This window comes from Aricia agestis, chromosome 7, assembly GCF_905147365.1.
Source record: "Aricia agestis chromosome 7, ilAriAges1.1, whole genome shotgun sequence".
In the NCBI taxonomy this organism is placed as follows: Eukaryota; Metazoa; Arthropoda; class Insecta; order Lepidoptera; family Lycaenidae; genus Aricia; species Aricia agestis.
In genome coordinates this window covers 109685-133755 of record NC_056412.1, presented here as the reverse complement: position 1 = coordinate 133755, position 24071 = coordinate 109685, and the positions used below count along the sequence as shown (strand labels likewise).

The window sequence follows — 24071 nt, the reverse complement described above, 5'->3', positions numbered from 1 at the left end:
TAAGCAACTGGGTTTCACCTCTACCACAGAGTCACCGGTGTATGTTTCTGAACAACTTACCCCAAAAAGCGCCCGTCTCTATTTTCTGGCTCGAGATCTTATGAAAACAAAAAATTATAAATTTTGCTGGACCAGTGTTGGAAAGGTTTTCGTCAGGAAAGAAGAGTCTTCGCGTATTATTAATATTATCAGTGAAGCCCAAGTGCAAAAATTAATGCAGAATGAGTGACTAGTTTATGCTTTAAATTATAAAAGCTTAAAATCCTTATTTTTTGCTACTTATGTTAGTTTAAGTATACTCGTATTAATATTGCATGTTCGCGTTCAGTATTGCATTGTCAACTTAAACATTTTAATTTTTAATATAAGATTGAGCTCCTTAATTATTATAGTACTGCGTGTTCTACAAATGCTATATTATGTTTCCATAGATACTAAGAAATTAGCTTTTAAATACTGTATCATGAATTCCAACTGTTCACTCCTAACTCTCATTTCTAACTTTATACAAAAACACATGAAACTACAAAGCACAACTAAATACTATCATAATAATATTGCGGTCGTGACAAAATATTTAACTAAACAAAAATTTTATAAACTCGCAATTAAATTTCATTATATTATACAGATATACATTAAAATACATGGAATATTAGATTACGGCACGTTACATTTTCTTACACATATAATGAGGATTTATGTTGCATATTTTATTAAAATTTCATATATTATTAACACGAGATTTGTCAAAACAGTTTTGGAATTTAAAATATCTATCATTAATTTGTTATTTAGTTTTGGATATCTGCGACCACTAGCTGATTTTGGATTTATCAATGGATAATAATCAGCTTAGTGTTCTGCAAGAAGTAGATGACTTAAATTCGTTCAAAGCATTTTCTTGCAACATAGAAGATCTTAATGACTACAATAGTAGTTCAGAATTTACAATTTTAACGCAAAACATTAGAAGTGTTTATAGAAATTTTGATGATTTTCAAGTCACTCTTTCAAAATTGAACTTTGATGTTGATGTTATTATTTTTACAGAGTGTAGATTAAATATAAATAAGAATTTGCCATTATTAAGAAACTATACCGCTTATCAAACTCTCAGGCAGTTTAATCAAAACGACGGTGTGGTGACTTACATAAAAAATAATATTGATGTTAGAGTAGAAGAGATAAAATTAAACCATGCTTCTGCGATACAAATAGTTGCTTCAAATTTTACTATCCTTGGAATATATAGATCGCCATCTCAAAACAACGCGGAACTATTTATTAGTTCCCTTGAAGCTTATCTTCAAAAAAATAGGTCTAAGAAAAATATAATAATTACAGGTGATATTAAAATTAACCTCCTACCAAGATCATGCGAAAAGTCCCTTGATCGACAAAATAGACTAAGCTATTTAAGCCTTTTGCACATGCATGGGTTTTTACCGGGTCATACAGAGTATGACCCGGTAAAAGACCCGACGACGACGAAAGAGTATGACCCGACCAACAAGGGAAGAAAATTGCCTGGACCATATTTTTATAAAAACAGATATGCAAGTATATTCCCCACTCGTAGCCGTGCTTAACACGACAATTACAGACCATTTAATGACTTTCCTAAAAATATCAAATATTAAATTAAAAGTTAAAAACCAGAAATATATTAAACATGTGGATTGTGAGGGTGCTTACAAATTATTAATTGCAACAGATATATCCCAATTTGGCATATTTAATGATCCCAATGATTTTGCCGAAGCCTTTGTTAAAATGGTGCAGACGGCTATTGGTCTAAATACCAAGACAAGGGTGAATAGCAGCAGCAAACGTATCATTAAGCCATGGATCACAAAAGGAGCGCTTCGATGCATTCGCCTAAGGAATAAAATGCAACTGAAATTAAGAAACGATCCAGACAATTCTATATTAAAAATAACATACAAACGTTTTCGTAATTTCTGCACGGACCAAGTAAGAAAACTCAAAAGGCAATATAACAGTGCGTAAAAGAGTAAAGTAAGTGTAAAAGATTCGAAAAAATTATATAACGCTATTAATGAGATTACGCAATTCAAAGGTCAAAAGTCTAGTAACACTAATTTGCTATATATAAAATCAGAACCACTCGACTCTATTAATTATGTGAATCAGTATTTCGTAAACATAGGAAAAAGTCTGGCTAAAGCTATTGACAACACATCGGTACATCAATTTAATGACTGTTGTGGTGCCATATATCCTCACCCTTCATCTTTTGCCTTGCTTGATACTGATTCCCAGGAAGTGGCCTCCGTTCTTGGAAGCATCTCTTCCAGTAGTGCTCCTGGATGGGACAGCATTCCTACCAGCTTTATTAAAAGAACAAAAGATTTTTGCTCACAGATTTAATTAATCTCTGTTTCAGTACAGGAACTTTTCCTTCTGTGTTTAAACGCTCTATTATTACTCCTGTTTACAAAAATGGTGACACACACGATGTTGCAAACTATAGGCCTATTTCAGTGATATCAGCTTTCTCCAAAATCCTAGAGAAACTTTTGAATAACCGACTAATAAGCTTTCTAGATAGAAATAACATTCTGTCCGATTTCCAATTCGGCTTTAGGAAAGGACATTCAACTCAAGATGCGATCAAAGCACTGTCATCTCTTATTATTGAGAAAGTGGATAAGGGATATAAATGTTTGACTGTATTTTTGGACTTAAACAAAGCCTTTGATACAGTGCCCATCCCAACTCTTATAAAAATACTTGAATTTATTGGTCTACGAGGTTTACCACTATCTCTTTTAATAAGCTACCTTAGCGAACGAAAACAGGCTGTCAAGATTGATAACATTGTCGGTTCTGAAGAGGATGTAACGTTTGGCGTTCCTCAAGGAAGCGTTATCGGGCCGACTCTGTTTTTGTTTTATATTGACAGTATGTGTAGGATTTACATCCGAAACGGAAAAATCTTTTGTTACGCAAACGACACGGTTATAGTTTTCTTTGGAACTTCATGGGAATCAGTAAAAAAGATAGCTGAGGAGGGACTCGCCCGAATTGCTAAATGGTTGAAGGAGAGCTTACTTACGCTAAATACTGACAAAAGTAATTTTATTTGCTTCAACCCGAGCTCTAGATCCCAACCCACTTCTGACTTCAGACTTCGAATCCATTCTTGTGGTATCTATGATAATATAAACTGTAATTGTAATCAGATCAAAAAAGTAACATCTACCAGATATCTCGGTGTTATTATAGATCAAAGACTATCATGGCACGAGCATATAGACACTACAATTTCAAGAATTAGAAAGTTTATTTGGATATTTAGAAATCTAAGAACTGTTATGTCTAGTAAACTTCTAAACAAAATTTATGTTTCTCTGTTGCAATCGGTTATTACATACTGCATACCAATATGGGGTGGTGCGACAAAGACTAGATTCCTTGACCTTGAAAAAGCTCAAAGATCACTAATTAAGGTCATGTATTTCAAGCCCTATAGATTTAGTACTCACACCCTATACTCCCTTAGCGACCTCCTCACGGTTAGAAAATTACACGTATTTAATGTAATTCTAAGCCTGCATAAAGACCGACCCACGACTACCACTAGTAATAGAAGACGGAGTGCTAATGTTATTCCTGTTTGTCCAGTACGTACCGAATTCGCTAGACGTCAATATCTTGCTCAATCATCTTACCTTTATAATTTAATAAATCGTAAGCTAAATATCTTTCCGGATACTCTGCATTAGTGTAAAGTGTCGTCGTGAGTGGATAAAAACTATCACATATTATGATGACCTAGAGAATTTGCTTAAAAGAGTAGTTTGACTATAAAGAAACAAACATTCATACATACACGCACACGTACACATACACATAAACACACACATACACTGTACACACATACAGGAAGAGAGTTTAGTATAAATTAATATAAACAAAAACATAATATGTAATGTATATTTTACATAACGGATTTTATGCATGATGAATCTGGTCATTATATTTTTGTTATTAAAATTAGTACATAGTATATAGTAAGTTCTTATGTTATTGTTTCTCAATTTTGTTAAGTAACTGAGGGAATGAGCGAGACATCCCGAACACAAGTAATTCTTTACTTAATGGGGATGCCTCATAATAATATTGTATGTGATTTTATTGAGAAATAAAGATTTATTTATTTATTATAATTATGTTTGCTTGCACGTGCTAATCTCAGGAACTACAGATCCGATTTAAAAACTTATTTCAGTGTTAGATAACGCATTTATCGAGGCGATTAAGGCTATAGGCTATAATATAGCCTATAGCCTATATCTTAGCGTGATAATATATTATATTATCACGCTAAGATAGATACAACCGAAGAAACTCAGGAAAATGTGGGCAAATCGGGCAAATATTAGAAAGGGTTTATCTCACGAACTACTGGAGCAATTTTTATAGCAATGTTTGACACAGATATAGAGTATACATAGCTATTTTTATGGGAAAATGTACGGTTTCTGTAAAATTCCTAATTTACGCGGGCGAAGCCGCGCGGGACATCTAGTTGGTTCTATATTGGCAAGTGTTAAAACCGAAGATTCGCCATATTGTTACCAATTAGGGTTCCACATTACCCAGATTAAAACAAACTCTGTTGATATTTATATATTTGCAGGTTAAGGAATATTATAAGGTTTTGTTATGCGTCCTAGGTTAGAAATATAATAAAAGCTGTAATAATTCCTAACATGCTTTATATGGTTTTGTAAAATAGAATTTACAAAACCATATAAAGCATGTTTTCGCTTATAAGAGTTTTGACCAGGATTGTTTGACATTACTTAGTCTATAACACTACTATGGAATGCCATTATAAGTGTATCTAAGCTTATAACGGCATGCCATAAATCTATATAAAAAAACATTTTATTCTACTGCGTGCTGTTATAATCTAAGTGATGTTATTATAATTAAGTAAATATATAATATTATAATATAATAGTGTTACGGCACACGGTATACGGAAATGTGGTGCCATCTAGCGGCAAACCAGCGAAACTGATCAGGGGACACACTACACATAAATCCTCTACTCGAAACTAGATGGCGCTATGTGGTACGTGCTCAAGCCTCCTAGAAAATTCCCATACTTGCTTATTGTTTACGTGAATCGGGAACTTTCTGGAATTCGTCTCGCCACATAAATAGTCGCAGGAGGACGGGCCGAAGTCAGTTCGGTTCGAGCGATCATCAAAGCGACTTCAGAGTGACAACAAGTGAGTGAACCAGTGAGTGAACCAGTGAAACCTGCGACTTGGCTACGACCTAGGACAGTGATAGTGCTTAGCGATTGGACCTAGTGATTAGAGTTTGGACTTAGTGCTAAGTGTTGTGACTTAGTGTGTGCTTGTGTGACCTAGACTTAGTAAAAAAGTCTCAAGAGAGTCAGCAGGTCTTTCTCTCCAAATCCTTCGAACCCTAGCACGTAACAATAATATAAAATCACTTCTAAAGTAGTGTAAAATCAGACTAGAAATATAAATGTTTATCAGTACTATAACTTTAATTTACTTATAATGGCCATAAAATAAATGATCAAACGAACTTACCAAGTGAAGTTCGATCATTATTATATGAGTCGCTTAATTCGAATATATATAATTAACCAGTAGTACCTTTGTATATCTGCTTGGCATACGCGTTTTTTTAAATACTTATGTAGGTAAGTTGATTGGTATGTAGGTAAATTACACGCTCGCTCGATCACACGGCGTTCCGACGTGCCTCATTATGTTTAGAGAGAAGTAATGCAAAAATCTTTCTTTCTTTCTTTGGGTGCTGCAGCAAACATAGTTTCGTGCAGACTGGGTGGGAGGGAGATTATATCTTCGAATGAAGCGACTCATATAATAATGATCGAACTTCACTTGGTAAGTTCGTTTGATCATTTATTATATTTCTTCGCTTCATTCTTCGATATATAATTAACCAGTAGATTTCAGAGTAACGAAAGAAAGATTCTTTTTTTTACGAAAAACAATATTCATTATGAATAGTAATCATCATATTCGAGAAAGAATTTAATAATAATAAAAGTCAGTAGAAACGAAACGTAAGAAACCTCTATGGTTTGTGATTCAAATGATAACACACTGGGATCATGGTGATTATACATAATATTATAATATAACTGATTCAGCGAAACTTTGTTCGTCGATAAAATGATGGCTAAGGAAAATATCGAAAATATTGTAGTCGCTAGTCCTGCCTGTCGACTGTCGTCTTACTAATCGTGTCCAGTTTCAGTCCCGTGTCGACGCTCGTGTCGGCGCTCGTGTCGATGCTCGTGTCGATGCTCGTGTCGACGCTCGTGTCGACGCTCGTGTCGACGCTCGTGTCGACGCTCGTGTCAACGCTGCGCCGCTCTCGCACAGCACCTGCTTTATCCAGCGGCTAACCGACTGGAAGTTGGCTGTTCTATGCGGAGCGTTAAACGTTAGCAATAATAACCCGTACTGTAGCATTATCCTATTTAATATAATCTTGAATAACCATCGCACGGCGAAATAACTTAAATATAACTTGAAACTTTTTTAATAAAAAGGAATTACATAATTTAATAACATCACTGATCCGATCACGCCCGGGAGTTGATGTCTTTGTAATACAATTTTCGATACCGATATTTAAAACCGTAATTTTTTATTATGCCGAGTTTTACTAGGCAGAAAGTTTTAAGTCAGTGAGTATGACCCGTATTCAGTAGGTACAGAGTGCAAGAAAAAAACAAATAATTTATAAGTGGTTCGCGGGTACTATACGCCTCAAGTATGTATTTATTATACAAGTATTTTTACCGGAAATCTTATTTCGAAAGACGCTTCAGTCTTCACATATTCATCTGAGCCAATGTAACCAACCAATAATGTCAATATTGTTCATAAACAATGACAGTGCACAGGCTGTAGAAGATATTATAGCCATTGTCAAATTGTTTGGCTAAGGTTCCGATGGAGCGGACAAAGATCTCTGTAATAAGTCTATTAACTAATAAGATTGAACAGAGTATAAATATCTAAAATCTAATTCAAAGTAAAGTATTTTAGAATACATTTTAAGGTTACTGCTTTAACTGGGTCCGGCTCTGAGGTCGTCGGTAATGTATAAATATAATGTAATGCATATTAATATTGTTACGTGCTAGGGTTCGAGGATTTGGAGAGTCTCTTGAAGACTTTATTAACACTGCACTAAACACTAGGTCACAACACTTAGCACTAAGTCCAAACACAAATCACTAGGTCCAATCACTAAGCACTATCACTGTCCTAGGTTGTAGCCAAGTCGTAGGTTTCACTGGTTCACTCACTATTGATCACTTGTGTTCACTCCGAAATCGCCTTGATGATCGCTCGAACCGAACTAACTTCCGGGCCTGCCTGCGGCTCTTTTTATATGGCGAGACGAATTGGGAAACCGTGGGAAATTTCTAGGAGGCTCGGGAATGTACTACAATAAAACTGCCGTCCTTGCGATAAGTGCAGTAAGTTGAATTTAATTTAGACCTTATGGACTCAGTCATAAGGTCTAAATTCAAACACGCTAACAAATAAAGGGTAAACACGTAAACAAACATTAGACCTTTCTAGAAGGCTCGAGCATGTACTTGCGCACCACGTGTCCGTATACCATGTACCGTAACACTACTCCCCTCTTAGAGATGCTCGTCCCGAGCATCATTGTTACTGCCATGGTAACGCGCCAGACGGTCTATGTGTACCACTTTGGCAGCGCAAGTAATACATCTGTGGCACCAATCCTGCACATCATCTCTCCAATGCAACCAGAAGAATCGTTCTCGCACTTTCCTTAGCATCCTCTTGACGCCTAGATGACTCCCTGATACGCCCTCATGTATCTCGCGGAGAACATCTGGTACTCTTGCCCTTGGGACAATTATCTGAAAATAGAACTCTCTGCCGTTAGCCTTCTGCCATTTCCGGTAGAGTAGTCCGTCCTGAAGTATCAGACTGTCCCATTGCTCCCAGTACGCCTTAGCGACAGCGCCAGTGGGTGCAACCTCACTCCAGATTGGTTTTACGTCACCCCGACCTTCGGCACATCATCACATCTTCCATGTGATGATGTGCCGAAGGTCGACATCTCTTTCTTGAGCCTTTCTCATAGCATCATTCTCTAAGGGCCCCAAATTACTTGTTCTCTTTGTTCCGCTCCGTGCCTGGGAGGTAACAGATACCGGGGCTTTCTCCGCGTCATCCAGTACTCGCCCCTTAGTTCTGGATTCTATTCGTTTCCCATGATATCGGGTAGGTGACGAAACTGCTTGCTTCTTTAACTCCTCCATTTGTTCCTCAATCCTTTTCATCCTTGCCATTTGGGTCTTCTTTTGCGGGCAGTTTAGCTGAAGATGGCCCCTCTCACCACACCTATAGCACATGGCTTCAAATCTTTTCCTCGTAGGAGCCTTAACTTCCTTGACTTCTTCAGAGACCTTGTGGATCTTATGGGTCTGCCGTATGTCATGGCGCACAGCCTCGACTTCCAAAGCATGCGCTAATGCTTCCTTTAGCGAGGTATGGTGACCAAGTCTTACTGCAGCCCTGACCTCCAAGTCTTTGATTCCGTCGACAAATCCTTGAACAATATTTGTGTCGACCATCTTGGTGTCGGCTCCTGGATATGCCTTCCTGACGAGTTTTTCAATTTCCAACGCCCATTGTTGAAGTCCTTCTCCTGAATGTTGGACTCTGTCACGCAGTTGGGCACGGAACACGTGCTCCAGGTGTCGCTCCCCGTATCTGGATTCCAGTGCCTCCATCAGGTCTTGGAAACCATTTCCCGTATGTGGCAGTGCCTCCAGAACCGACACAGCTTGCCCTCTGAGTGCAACAGTGAGAGCGGTCAAGCATTGCTCCTCCGTCCATCCGTTTGCGGTAGCAACAGTCTGAAATTGCCGACGATAAGCGTTCCAAGAAGTAGTGCCGTCGTACGGTGGCACCTTTACTCTTGGTCCTTGCGCCACACCAGTGACTCCACTAGACACCGCAACTCCCGTAGTTTCTAGGCGCACTACTCTCTTCTGTAGTTCTGTGAATCCGGTTTTCAAATTTTCCACAACCGTCTCTAACCCAGTAACTCGTTCTTTCATTACGTCGACATCTTTACGAAGCTTAGTCACCGTGTCACTGACATCCTTTATGGCCAGAAGCGCTTTCTCTTGGAGGTCCTTTTGTTGCTCTTGAGACTCCTGCAAAGCGCCGAGCTTGCGGTCTTGTGACTCCTGCAAAGCGCCGAGCTTGCGGTCTTGTGCCTCCATCATTGCCTTTTGAGAATCTTGCAAAGCCTGAATTAACTCAATTATACTTTCCAATTGAGGAGCCATTTGAGGGGCCGTAGAAACAACGGGCGTGGCAAGATGGATGGAGCTGGTCGACGGAGCCTGAGCAGGTGGGGCCCAGTGGGCGGGGCCAGTGGGCGTGGCCTGAGTGGGCGTGGCCTGAGTGTGCGTGGCCTGGTGGGCGCAGGCAGTGGGCGTGGCCATGTCCAAAGTGGGCGAAGCCTGGGAGGCGTGGCCAGTGGGCGGGTCCCGGTGGGCGGAGCCAGTAGGCGGGGCTTCATCCAAAGTAGGTGGAGCCTGGTGGGCGTGGTCAGTGGGCGGAGCCTGGTGGGTGGGGCCAGTGGGTGGGGCCTGTCCCTCAGTGGGCGGAGCTTGGCCCCCAGTGGGTGTGGCCTCCGCAACTCCTCTCTCGGAGTCAATGGCAGCAGCTCGCTGCGCCCTTGTCCTGACACTCCCCTTGAAGTCCTCTCTCGGAGTCAATGGCATCTCCAAATCGCACTTCTGACACCAGTTGTTACGTGCTAGGGTTCGAGGATTTGGAGAGAAAGACCTGGTGACTCTCTTGAAGACTTTATTAACACTGCACTAAACACTAGGTCACAACACTTAGCACTAAGTCCAAACACAAATCACTAGGTCCAATCACTAAGCACTATCACTGTCCTAGGTCGTAGCCAAGTCGTAGGTTTCACTGGTTCACTCACTATTGATCACTTGTGTTCACTCCGAAATCGCCTTGATGATCGCTCGAACCGAACTAACTTCCGGGCCTGCCTGCGGCTCTTTTTATATTGCGAGACGAATTCCAGAAATTTCCCGATTCACGTAAACAAGTAAACAACCGTGGGAAATTTCTAGGAGGCTCGGGAATGTACTACAATAAAACTGCCGTCCTTGCGATAAGTGCAGTAAGTTGAATTTAATTTAGACCTTATTGACTCAGTCATAAGGTCTAAATTCAAACACGCTAACAAATAAAGGGTAAACACGTATACAAACATTAGAACTTTCTAGAAGGCTCGAGCATGTACTTGCGCACCACGTGTCCGTATACCATGTACCGTAACAATATGATTGAAAGTCGAGAATATTGTGTTCTCGGTCCACAAGGCTAAATGTTTTAACAATTACTCAAGAATAAGTATGATCTGTTATCGTATTTATCATTGCATATTTTATTTAGTATTAAATATTTTAATCGCTGAAAACCAGTTGCATTCCGCGGCGGGAGTCAGGAATCAGGATATGAAGGTGTCAAAACACCTATCAGTTGAGTTAGCTCACGAAAAGTACACTGATTTAACTGTTCTATATTATTCCGTTTTTAATCAGACTTATCAACAGTATCTGGCTTATCTCGATATAAATTATTATCAAACTTATCAGATAATACAAGACAACTTTGTAACGCAAACCTAAAACACTCAAGACTCGATAAATCTTGTCTCAATATCAGACCGAGATTATTATTGTTTTATATTCGCTGGATAATTCCAGTATTTGTTCTCAGAGACAAATTAGTACATGCCAATCAATCGGGTACCTTTTAGGCTCTGAAAAACCCTTCCCGCTACCCGTCAAAGGAAGGGGGGGGGGCGATAACCGTCGGCTGGCGCCGCTAGTACTGTACCGCTACAATCAACTTCCTTCGAGTTCGAAGAGTGATGGAGGCGACTAAACGCTCAACACCGCAGCAGTAGTGCTGACAGCTATTTTTATACATATTTTATAATTATATATTATTAGCTACCCGCAACCCGCGAGCCGCAATCATTTTTGGTCTTGGTATCGCGGGTCGCAACAAACATTTTTAGGTTTAAAAAATAACGACTCTACCCTCCTCTATTACCCTATTCCCTCTTAAAAGGCCGGCAACGCACTTGCAGCTTCTGATGCTGCGAGTGTCCATGGGCGACGGAAGTTGCTTTCCATCAGGTGACCCGTTTGCTCGTTTGCCTCCTTATTTTATAAAAAAAAGGTGAAATCTATAATGGTAATAATCGATCGAAATAATAATAATAATGATTTATTTTCTCACCACAAGATTCAATTACATAATTAACTTAGACTATAGTATAACAATCTTAGGTCGTTGTGGGAGACTGGTGCCTAAACTGGGCGTGAGCCTGTATTTCAGGACACCAGGCCTCAATCCCAAATATACACTTTACACAGTCTTGGTTACATTAGTGCGGTTACAGAACGACATCTTGGTAACTGGTGAAGTCGGGTTAGTGAGTGTGTGTATGTATGAGTGTGTGTGTATGTGTCTGTGTGTGTGTTTGTGTGTTAGTGTGTGTGTGTGTATGTGAAATTCGACCCCAACGAAATCAGCGGGGCTAAAATGACACATTTAGCAATTCCTCTCAATCAATTCAGCAAATGAATTGTCAAAACTGTCAAAGTGACGAATGTCAAATTAGTAAGAATTACTAGATGTGAATTGCAAGCAGACTTGCATTTTGCGATTTTAAAGGAATGAATCATAACATGATTCATAATGTGATTCTTCAAAGCGACCATTTTAGCCCCGCAGGACTACTACCTATATTTTGTAAAAAAATATTGACTTTATCATAGCTTTTTCAACTCTTGACTCTGGGACTCAGCTGATTTATACAGGGTGTAATAAGACCACTTCCGATAACTTTGGGGTATGATTATACTACATTTTCTGATTACGAATATGTATTTTTTTTTAATTTTTTTTTTAATTTTTTTAATTTTTTATTCTTTATTTTTTTATAATTAAAACCCTTTAAACATGATAATAAACCACATAGAAAAATATTTTGAAATATTTTTTTTAATTTTATTATTTTTACCCCAATAAGCATTTGCAAGCGCGCGGTCATTGTTCTCGTGACCCGAGTACAAAGCCGAGAACGTTGACCGCGTTAATCAGCTGTTAGCTCCGGCCTACGCACGCTAAGTCGAAAGGTCGTATGCGACGAATGACGATACACTACTAGTTACGACAACACACAGAAACCCTAATGTATGTGGTGTCTTTTCAATTTCAAACCCATGAAGGTCACCATGACGTGGAACTTAGAACTCTGACCTCTGACCTCTCATCTAAGCTATTTGCAGTGTTAAGAGTTTAATGGTAGCTCATGTAGAAAACTGTAAGTAACTGTCTGTGCATGTGTAACAACTTACGACAGTATGGCAAACTTCTAAGATTATTAGACTAGTTAAAAAGTTCATCGTAAGTAACGAAACCTATGCGGATGAACTTTTTATCCGCAATCGTCACTTATCAATCGAAATAACAGATGATACACGAAAAAACCTCATACATAAAACTGGCAATTAACTTACGTGAAAAATGTTGAGTTCAAGTGTTCTTACTTCTTTATGCATTTTGAAAATAGTCCTTAACACCAAGCAATAAGACCAGTCACCACCAAGAACGTCAAAAACACACACCACAAAGTATTTTATTACAACTGAAATAATAATCAATTATTAACACTTTACACAATACTTACTTGAAGTAATTGTTAAAAAATCAAACTTATGTCCTAACAACTATAACAACCTATTACCTCAATGCTCAAATGGCTACTAAATTAAAAAATCTATTTTAATTTTTGAAATAATGTTCGTCGTGTATCGACTTTCGGAAGTAGTCAAAAGACACCGCACGGCGGCGGCGGCTTGCTTTGATCGCGGCGCCGACAAAGCGCGCCGCTCTGCAGTTGTGCACCACGCACGTGTCGCTAATCCATTTCAAGGACAATCTAAGTGTTGTACCCTATAAATTCAATACTATTTTGTCGATATTTAAATTACCATTAAATAATAAAAATTATAACTATTATTTAGTAGATCTCATCTCATTTTTTAAATTCGATACCTACATTACCGTGATAAAGTGATTGTTATACCGTGGTACGCGTTATGCGCGTCTACGTATGCGCGTATAAGCGTCTACGTACCAATGAAAATACTTTAATAATACTTACCTAATTAATTAAATAACTTTTAATTATTGTCGCTTTTCTTAATATTGAGTAGGTATTTGTTTATTTTTAGTTTGACAGTAATCAATACGTACTCGTATGTAAAACAATTAATACGATTTATCGATAAAAAAATTATCGATTACTCAAAATATTCACATTGCACAGGGATACATCCCTATTATTTTACAAAGTTTTTTCTTCAATTTTGTTCAGTCGGCTGCCTAACACGCGCCGTGCTGGTGTAGGTACTGTGACGTTTTTGTTTAAGTTTTGTAATTTTACGTTTAGATGTTGTCATATTGCTTGTTTTGTGTATTGTTAACTATTTTTTTATGTTTGTAATTAATAACGGGCCGTGACAAGATACGTCCGATGAATGTGCGATGCTTTAAGGAACAGGTGAACATCGTCGTCGATAGACGATAGTGCGGTTTAAACAGTGCAATAAAAAGTGTTTAAAGAATTGGAATGTCTCCTGTAATTACTTTTGTTAAGTGTTGAATAACTCTGCAATCTACATCGAGTTAGATGGATCATGGAGCACAGTTAGAACTGCATTTCATAAAAGCAGACAGCTGATCACAGGTCAGTGAACATGTTATCACGTATGTTTTCCATTGATATGTATTGATAGGTGCAGTAGGTAACTTTGTATGTATTTTTACAGATGTGTAAATTGGATGATGATCGGATGTGAATTATGATTTCTTTTCCTTTTTGGCCGGAAGTAAAAACTGAGTATTTTTGAGTAAAAACCTGAGAAACGGTAATTAATAAATTGTAACATTTTGTTAAATCGTGAAAACTATTGTAATTTAATAATCATTACAATATTGGTGGTTTATTCACTACCTACGGGCTAGGGTATAGGGCACACCACGATCAGCTGTTTTGTCTTAACTCATGACTAGAGCAGAGCCGCGCGCGCGGTATTCGGCGCGGGGGGGCCGGCTCGGCGCGGGGTTTCATTCATCGGCGGCGGGCGATATTATCGCGCATTAACTGCACGCATTATACATTGCGTGTTGAAAATTTTGACTATTTTAAAAACTGGCGATTACATGAAAATTTCTTGCACCAATGGATATATCTCATGCCCTATAATAACCCCACGAAGTTATCGGAAGCGGTCTTTTGACACCCTGTATAATATTATGCTGTCTAGTATCTAAGATTCAATAAAAAAAAACTATAATCCATTTTCAATTTGTCACCTTGTTGTCAACAGACTTCAACCAAAAAAAAAGTCCCAGTGGGCCCAAAAACCTTAGGACGAAACACCAGAGTACTCAAATAAAAGGGTATAATTCGTATGTCACTCAAAAATCTGTCATTTTTCTTAGTGTGTGTATTGTAGTGTGTGAAATGTTTTATATTTGTTAAAAAATGTATGATAAAAGCATAATTTCAAAATAATATTAGCTCGATGCACTCCTTCACCGTATTTATATGGTGCATCGAGCTAATATTAATAAACTATAACTGTGCAAAATTTCATTCACCTACGTTTCCCCATTTTTCATCAAAAGGAATACAAAGCTTTTGTCTCACGTAACACGTTTAATAATAATATATAGATGGAGGTTAAAAAGTCGTAAATTTTAGCACTTACTGACGTCTGACTGACAGAATATAGTACCTAAACCTAACCTACTTTCAGATTACGTAGAAGGACCAATTTTTTATCTATAGCTTGTTAAGTTACAATTTTACATTTAGTATTCTTTGTCATTATATTGTAAGTTTATAAAAAAAATGTTTCCGCTTACTTGGAGCGCTTTGTTTCCTCTGTAGCATAGTAAAAGGAGGGGAAGTAGGATAACTCCGTCCCAATCCGCGATATAATTACCTACTATCTTAGGGTTGTCAATTTTAGGCGGCGCGGAGGCGCGGCGGGTTGGAATGAACAGCGGCGACGTCGCGGTCTCCCGACTTTTAATAAAAAGTAAATCTTTATTGTGCATATTTTGTGCATATTTCGGCACTTTGATCGTGCATATAATCCGATGTCTAAATAAAATTATAAAAATACCCTGTAAACAACATTAAAAACTAACGCCTGTCTCTTATACTATAAACAAATCTGTTGTTATGATTCGAAATTTGCTTTATGTGTATTGTGATTTACAATTAGTCAATTACTTCTTTGTAATTACGATTTAAAATAAGTAATTGACTATAAGTAGTTAGTTAATATACAGTCTACAACACAGAGAAATCGGCAAATTACTATTACGTAAACAATGCAATAGCGGCAAATTAGTTGACGGATCAAAAGTACATAAAACATTATATTATTTATACTATGTTCTAGTGGAAAAGTAGATCTACCTACCTACCTACTTCCTTTGTGTGATAGAAAACTAACACAATAAAAAAGAAGTAAGTAGGTATCTGATCATCAAGTAAAAATTATTATATTATGCTAGAATAAGTGAGTAGTACTGACCTTTCCTGTTCAACTGGTAATTTAAACAAAGACAATTCTGGAATTGTTGCATTACTATTAAAACACCCAAACACACAGCAATATCTATTACTCCTGCGATTATGATGGGACCTTTGACGACCTCCGTGGCTCAATGGTTAGAGTGTGTGGCAACTCAAGCCGGGGGTCGCGGGTTCGAATCCCGCCGACGGAACAAAAAGTTTTTCAATGTTCCTGGGTCATGGATGTGTATTAAGAGGAGTCCACACCGCCCTTTTTTCCATACAAACGTTGTCCCCTGTTTCCTCCCTGGATAATGCTAGTAGAGTTATAATTTTTTTCCTGAATATCTATGGCCACTAATACAATGTCCCTATGTTTTCTTTTTTTTTCATAATTTAATTATTAAATAAGATATGAACGTTCAAAAACGTTCAAAAACTGTGTTCAAACGTCCAGAAAACAGATTTGGCTAGATTATACAAAAAAAGCAAAACATAGGAACACAGCTCAATCCTTTTTTTAATCTTTAATGAAAAAACTACTTAAATCGGTTAAGTTTTGGAGAAGGAATCAGGGGACAACGAATCGTTGATTTTCTGGATTTTCTGCAGTTGTCTCTATCGCGTTCTGCGGTATAGGCTTGAGGTAAGAGAGACAGCTATAGATATTACACGTACTTTTTTTTCATTTCTCTAGCCCCTGGTGTATCCTTTTAAATATGTGTATGATATAATAAAAATATTAAATACCTATATGTAGAGTGTAAAAGTATTAAATATATTTCCGTTGTCTGGTACCTGTAACACAAGTCCTTCAGGTACTTAGCATGGGGCCAGACTGACGTGGTGTGAAGCGTCCATAGATATTATTATTATTATTTTTGATTCGTTTAGCCGTGGCGCAGCGAGGCGCGAGCGTGCAGCGTAAAGTGTTAGCCCCGACTGGTTATGCCGAAATATTGTCCGAGATTTTGTTGTGTGCCGTGTGGCGATGCATTGATACTATGGCGCACACATACAAGCCGCGCGCGGTGCCTTTGTGTGAAGATAACTTACTTCCCCTCCTTTTACTATGTCTGTAGTTTCCTCTACTTTTCTGGTCGTAAAATTGTTTGATGAAGATTGTTAATTTAGTGTGAATTACCGAAGATGAAAATTGTGATCATATTTCTACACTCAGCCTAATGGCTTTTTAGTTTTACGTTTCCCGCACTTAACACCCAACATACAACGGTTCTCAACACTAGACCCACAATAGCCGTTACGGCCAAGAGAATTAATGCAAATACTATAATCATGTTAACTTCATAATAGTCGTAGTAGGACATGAAGGCGCTCGGCGGTTGCAAGTGCTCTCCGCCATGTTGCATGACGTGTTCCGTCCACCAGACGGCCAGCTCCAGGGGCGGCACGGGCTGGTTCATCATTTGGCCCCGTAGCTTCATGACGTTGTTCCTGTAGCTAAAAATGGAAAAAAATTAGCTTTTTCTATAGGACACAATTACAAATTCTGAGTACTGTTTATTAGACAAAATAATTTGTGATATTATTTTCCCCAGGGTATCGACTTGCTCCATACCAAATTTCATTAAAATAGCTCCAGACGTTTAGGACGTGAATGAGTAACAAACATACAAAGTCACAAAATTTCGCATTTATAATATTAGTGTGCTTATTGACGATTTCTGTGGCTCAGTGGTTAAGCGCGTGGTAGAGGCGCAAGCCGGGGGTCGCGGGGTCGAATCCCGCCGACGGAACGAGAGGTTTTCGATGTTACTGGGCCATGGATGTGTGATAATTATTATATCTCATATGTTATACAAATCTTAAATAGATAATAATAATATTATGTATTGCATAAAAGTTAAAAATCCGTTGTCTAGTAACCGTAACACAAGTCACAATAATTCCTTCGGGTACTTAGCACGGGGCCAGACTGACGTGGTGTTAACTTGTTAAGCGTCCATAGATAATTTTACAATACTAGATGAAACCCGCAGCTCAGTCGCGCCGAAATTCTTACTATAATAATAGAAGTAATAATATTAGTTTATTAACGGCGGAGGAATCGTTAAAACATACAAAATAAAAAGAAATATCCTCAGCCGAACATAGAGCCTGCCCCTTTTTGGAAATATTATGATAAATATACTACGTATTCGTACATGGATCATAGTGATATTTGATAATAATACATACAATATACTATATTACCATTATAGTTGGCTGGTGTTAAGCATTGGTGTTTCATCCCACATAAAATCGAGTTTTGAGTTAATAATGCAGTTTTGTTCTTTATAACATAAGGTTTACGACAGTGAAATCCATTTTTTTGAAAACCAACTGTAGCATATTCTAGAGTACAAAAATGGTTAATGTTTATTCCTGTAAGTGATGTTTTGTATAAAGCATTTATGTACTATGTTTCTAAAATGATTTGCGCTTAAACCGCTGAACCGATTTTGATAAAATTTTGTATGCAGATACTTTGAATCAATTAAAATGACATTATCTACTTTTTTCCGGAAAATGTACGGTCAACAAAATGCAGTCAACAAAAATGAATTTGGCTTATGATACTACGTAAGGTTTTGGAGAAGGACATAGGATAATATTTTTTATCATGGACAATGTTCGGTTTTCACGCAATAAACTTTATTAATTTGCGTTAAAACTGCTGAACCGATTTTGATTAAATTTAGTTAATATAGAAATAATTAGTTTATCACGTGCAGAGTTGGGCAAAAAGTAATTAGTAATTTTAATCAGATTACAAATTAATCAGATTGAATAAGTAATTGTTCTGCATCTGAAATTACCCGTCAGTTAATTAATTAATAGTATGTATAAAATGTATTCTAATTTTATTCAATGCTGGTAATTATAATAAATAAAACAGGCCAAGTGCGAACTCGCCCATGAACGGTTCCGCAGCAGCAATAAGGTTAATTTAGAATTATCATGCCCCTACTTTAGAAGTTATAGGAAGGAGGGGAGACACACATTTTGGAAGAGTCTCTCTCGCAAACTATTCAGGTTACAAAGAAATTATATTAGAAACCTCAATATGATTTTTGAAGACCTATCCATAGATACCCCACACGAATAGGTTAGACAAAAAAAAATTTGTTTCAGGTGTACCTAGGGGAATCCCTAAAATTTTTGATCATTTTTCAATTTTTGTATAAAAATCTTAATGCGGTTCACAGACTACATCTACTTACCAAGTTTCAATAGTATACCTAGCTCTTATAGTTTCGGAGAAAAGTGGCTGTGATATACGGACGGACAGAAAGACAGACAGACAGACATGACGAATCTATAAGGGTTCCGTCTTTTGCTATTTGGCTACGGAACCCTAAAAACTCCCACACCGGTTTCGGTGGCGGTGGCCGGTTTCAATAAAACCAGGCCAGTTACGCAGGAGTAATATCATAGTGCCCAAGTGTGTGCGCAATACATAAGAGCAATCTGCGGGAAGGGAAGAAGAAGCGGGAACTCTCTGTCTTTTCCCGAGACATAACGTATATCTGCATACCAAATATCATCAAAATCCATTGTAGCGGTATAAGCAGAAATCATTTTATTTAACGCCTGGGAACCGTACATTTTTCCGAGATAAAAAGGATCCTATGGCCTTTTCCGGGACTCAAAGTATCTCCATACCTAGTTTCATCAAAATCTGTTCAGCGGCTTAGGCGCAAAATAGGAAACTTTATAACGCGTAGGTACGTACGTACGTAACCGTACATTTTTCAAGACAATAATTATCTTATGTCCTTTCACGAGAGTCAAAGTATGTGCACACCAATTTTCATCAAAATCGGTTCAGCGGTTTAGGCGCAAATCATTTTTGTTTATCATACGGGTACCGTACCTTTTTACCGGATGTAAAGTATCCTATGTCCTTTCCCGACACATAACGTACCTACATATCAAATATTATTGAAATCCATGTAGCGGTATAAGCAGAAATCATTTTTATTGAATGCCTCGGAACCGTACATTTTTTCGGAATAAAAAGGATTCTATGTCCTTTTCAGGGACTCAAAGTACCTCCATACTAAATTTCGGAAAAATCGGTTCAGCGGTGTGGGCGTGACGAGGTAATTTTATATAATATGACATTAATGTTATATGTAATAGGCCCTATAGCAATATAGCATTAACCATTTTTATACTTTTTCTCTTAAAACCGAATGTAAAATTAATTTCTTTTTACATAATCATAATCTACTCATTTCAACAAAAAAAATGATATCGCACAATAACATTTTTTTGCTTAAAATAAGCAGAGAATAAAGATTATCCAAAAAAAAACTTAAAACGCCGATTACTCAAAACTAGTCCGATGTGGGATGACACACCAATGCTTAACAGCATCCAGTTAGTAGTAAATAGTAATGTATTACGTGTTATATTCAAAATCATAAAACATTAGTAGTCCTCACCTTTCGTTGCTCAATATAGTTATAACACTTTTTTCAAATACTTCTTCTGTTAATGTATCGATATCTAGATAGAACCCAATATTAAAATGAGTATATTTTTCAATATTGTACCATTCGTCCCCAAAATAAATCGGCATACCAATGACAGGCACCCCGGCGTCGATGGCTTCGTCTGTTGTTTGTAAACCTCCTTGTTTAATGAAAAGTTTTACTTTGGGGTGCTCTGAAAAGATTCATTATTTAGTTTACTTAGTTTTACGAAACTAGCTGTTGCCCGCGACTCCGTCTGCGTGGACTTCTGTTTACAGCGGGGCATTCTCCCAATATTGTATAAAAAAATCATTTGTCTAGACGCATTGTCCAGACTCCAGGAAGTAATTTGGGGAATACGTTTGTATGGAAAAACAGTGTTAACTGTTAGCAGGGTTAGCGTACCTTCTTGCGTCCGCGCGAACGCTCGTGTTGGCCGCTGCACAGGAAGATCACGAGCATTCGTCGCGGTCGCGCTGTCATTTACATACAAATTGCCGGTGATCTCGCAGTGTAGCCGCCGAACGGCGCGTTTGAGCGGATGCGTATTGCATAATATAAATTCAGTTTGTCGTTTTGATTGAAATTGAATCGATGGCTTTTCTAAGCAAGTAGCAACATAACGGGGTGCGTTAAATTCTAGCCTCTGCCCTCTAGGTGTGTTTCGAGAATTTGCGTGACTAGTGAAGTTGTAGAGTAACCCTAGCGGAGACCAGCTCGTTCTACACGTTGATTTTTATAAAAATTTAAATTGTTTTTCTTTTAATGAAATAAGGGGGCAAACGAGCAAACGGGTCACCTGATGGAAAGCAACTTCCGTCGCCCATGGACACTCGCAGCATCAGAAGAGCTGCATGTGCGTTGCCGGCCTTTTAAGAGGGAATAGGGTAATAGGGGAGGGTAGGGAAGGGAAGGGAATAGGGTAATAGGGGAGGGTAGGGAAGGGAAGGGAATAGGGGAGGGTAGGAAAGGGAATAGGGTAGGGGATTGGGCCTCCGGTAAACTCACTCATTCGGCGAAACACAGCGCAAGTGGTACTTATCCGGTCGAGCCGGCCCATTCGTGCCGAAGCATGGCTCTCCCACGTATTTTCTATACATTGTCGACAGTAGGCTGATAGGTGGATAATAATTATAAACAAAAAGCAAATACGTGTATACAATTAATAATCATGCAAGGAGTGACCATAATGTAAAAAAATTTGGGCAGTTGCGCAATGAATAAACATCTACGTACTTAATACTCGGTCAGTCGGACCGATGCCTACAGAACTTCGATAAAGCGATGCAGGTGAGTGGCGCTAGCAATGCGTGTTATAAAATACTCACTGAGTAGGTCGGCCTGCGGGAACCATTTCGATATCTTTATGTTGTTCGATTTGGTCGGCAGCTCATCCTCGTCCCACTTCCACAGAATGTCGTAGGGAAGCTTCGAGAACACGTTTATCATCGAAACTATTTTGTTCTCCGGCAATGTTCTGGTTTTTACTTTTGTTCCAAAACTTACGTAAATAACTCCATTTTTGGACGAGTCCAGAAAGTTTTTTAAATCCTGCAACGTGATTTGAGATTACAAAGCCGTCAGAATTGGTTTTACAGTACTATATATTTTTATCACATTCTATTGAAATAGAGCTCATATCTCTCAAAAATAAACTTCGTGACTTTTAGAAAACGAAAATTGCACATTCAGACACATAATTATTGAAAATATTATATAAATACACTAGTATTCTGTTTGACGATCCAGTTTTGGAAAGATATAATATAATACTTTTGTACTTCTATATTGTATGTACCAACCAAGAAATTGATTCATAGGCAGTTGAGTGTTGACAGACCTACGTCATTTGGTCGACTTATGTCAATACTATGTGCTGTCAGTTGTCACAGGGTAGCTGTGATCGGTCGGATAAATTTGACATAACATGACCAAATTATTGAGGCCCGCTGCCTCTCTGCCTAGGAATCAGCTACTTTGATATTACATAATCTAATAATATTATATAAAAATAAGTCGGGTTTCCTTCCTGACGCTATAACGTAGAACGCACGAACCGATTTCCACGGTTTTGCATTTGTTAGAAAGGTCTCGGGCTCCGTGAGGTCAATAGAAAAAAAATCAAAAACTTCAAGAGACATGCAGGAAAACAGGGAAAATCATTTTATGGCAAAACACCGTTTGCCGGGACAGCTTGTATATTACAAAAATGTAATGAATAATAATAATTATTTATTATTTAAGTATCTATAATTCTACGTACCTCAGGCAAATCCTTTTGTGGTTTTAAATTTATGCCACCGATGAACTGAATATTCGGAGGGACCGGACGGTTGCTAGCCCACAGTTTACGTTCATTAACAAAAATCATTACGACTCTCCTGTTTAACTCATCAACAGAGGGAACATCTCTTCCGAAGTGCTTTTGCATAACAATGTAGTCCTCTTTTTGGCTTATTTTAACAACCAAATGAAATGCAATTTGTTTAAAATACTCAATGCCTGTTTCAAGAAACGATAAATTATACAACCTTTGCCTTTCTTGTGTTGGATACAAAATCGGATGACTCGCAGCCCCCAGATCACCGTACTGAAATCCGGCTACACCGACGAAACTGATCTGTATTACGGGACAATCGAAGATATGCGATAGACCCAAAATCGAACGATGCATGGACTCCAACAGCAGGAGATCAAAATGTTTTCTGTCTTTCATGAGTATCGCTTTCATTTCTGGCACTTCGAGTTGTGTATCTACGATCATCGAGAAATACTTTAAAAAGCTTAGTATCCGATACGCCATATCTATTTTATTTTTCATATTATGTACGGCCAAAATCTCCTCCTGTATCTTATACGAAATATCGTGTACGTCTATTTCGGTGATGTTCGCAGGCGCTTCTCCCCTCGGGAAGGCCGGATCTGGTGTCACCACGACGACCTCGTGGCCTCGCCTGGCGAGCTCGTGTGTCAGTGCGCGGATCTCGACCTGATGGCTACTGGACGGTGTCGGGAAGTACGCCAGTATTCTTGCCGCTTCGACGTTCGAAACTATCATCATGCCAACTAAAAATATAACACTCGTCTGTAACATTTTCTTCGATAACTTCATCACTAGGTGACTCGATAATTTTATTCGAACTATCGATGGATTATCGATATTATTCGAACGAAATGGTATTATGTACTAATTTATTATAAATTATCTATTTTTATAATCTCGAAATATATTATGATACGTGAAATATAATGTATATATTGCGATAATGCACTGATTGTATTATATTATTATCGATAGAAATCGGATTATATGCACCTTCAATGGCTGAAATAATATTATATTGTTGAAAGGTTTTGTCGGCGATGCCTGTAATAAATGCGTCAATTTTTACCGTCACTTACTTATATTAAATTCATTATTCAAGGTTATAATTTTTTTAACCGACTTTAAAAAAAGGAGGAAGTTTCTCAATTGGACCGTATATAAATTATGTTTTTTTTTTAGGGGTTTTTTTTTCTTATTAACCAATATAATAATATAAAAGATACATTTTAATATACAGCAACAAAAAACCCTGACAGGTTTATCTTGTTGCTGGTTCACACTCCTTATAAAACTAAATTTCCGTACCCAAAGAGTAAAAATGGGATCCTTTTACCAAGACTTCGTTGTCTGTCCGTCTGTCTTCCGTCTGTTTGCCTCCAGGCTGTATCTCAAGAACCGCTTCAGCTAGACTTCTGAAAATTTCACAGATTGTGTATATATGTTGCCGCTATAACAACAAATACTGAAAACTAAAAAAAATAATATTTAAGAGGGGCTCCTATACAACAAAC

The 24071-nt window shown here is 37.9% G+C and overlaps 1 protein-coding gene across 1 annotated transcript; it reads right to left on the bottom strand.

Annotated features, from left to right (window-relative positions):
• Nucleotides 1-15195: 15195 nt before the first annotated feature.
• On the bottom strand, nt 15196-23292 carry LOC121728994 (UDP-glucosyltransferase 2-like). Its single transcript, XM_042117361.1, has 5 exons — nt 22498-23292; nt 21563-21785; nt 20205-20427; nt 17043-17214; nt 15196-15255 (listed from the first exon to the last, which is right to left on the bottom strand). Exons 1-5 carry the CDS (start codon nt 23290-23292, stop codon nt 15196-15198), a joined length of 1473 nt encoding a protein of 490 aa, XP_041973295.1.
• Nucleotides 23293-24071: the final 779 nt, after the last annotated feature.

Excerpts from the sequence above, each read along its gene's own strand:
- LOC121728994 (XM_042117361.1), bottom strand. The coding sequence starts at position 23,292 with ATGATAGTTTCGAACGTCGAAGCGGCAAGAATACTGGCGTACTTCCCG. Across the intron at positions 21,786-22,497 it reads CACAAAAGGATTTGCCTGAG|GATTTAAAAAACTTTCTGGA; the intron begins GTACGTAGAATT and ends ATCACGTTGCAG. Across the intron at positions 15,256-17,042 it reads ATGAAGTTAACATGATTATA|TCGGGAGACCGCGACGTCGC; the intron begins GTATTTGCATTA and ends TTTTATTAAAAG.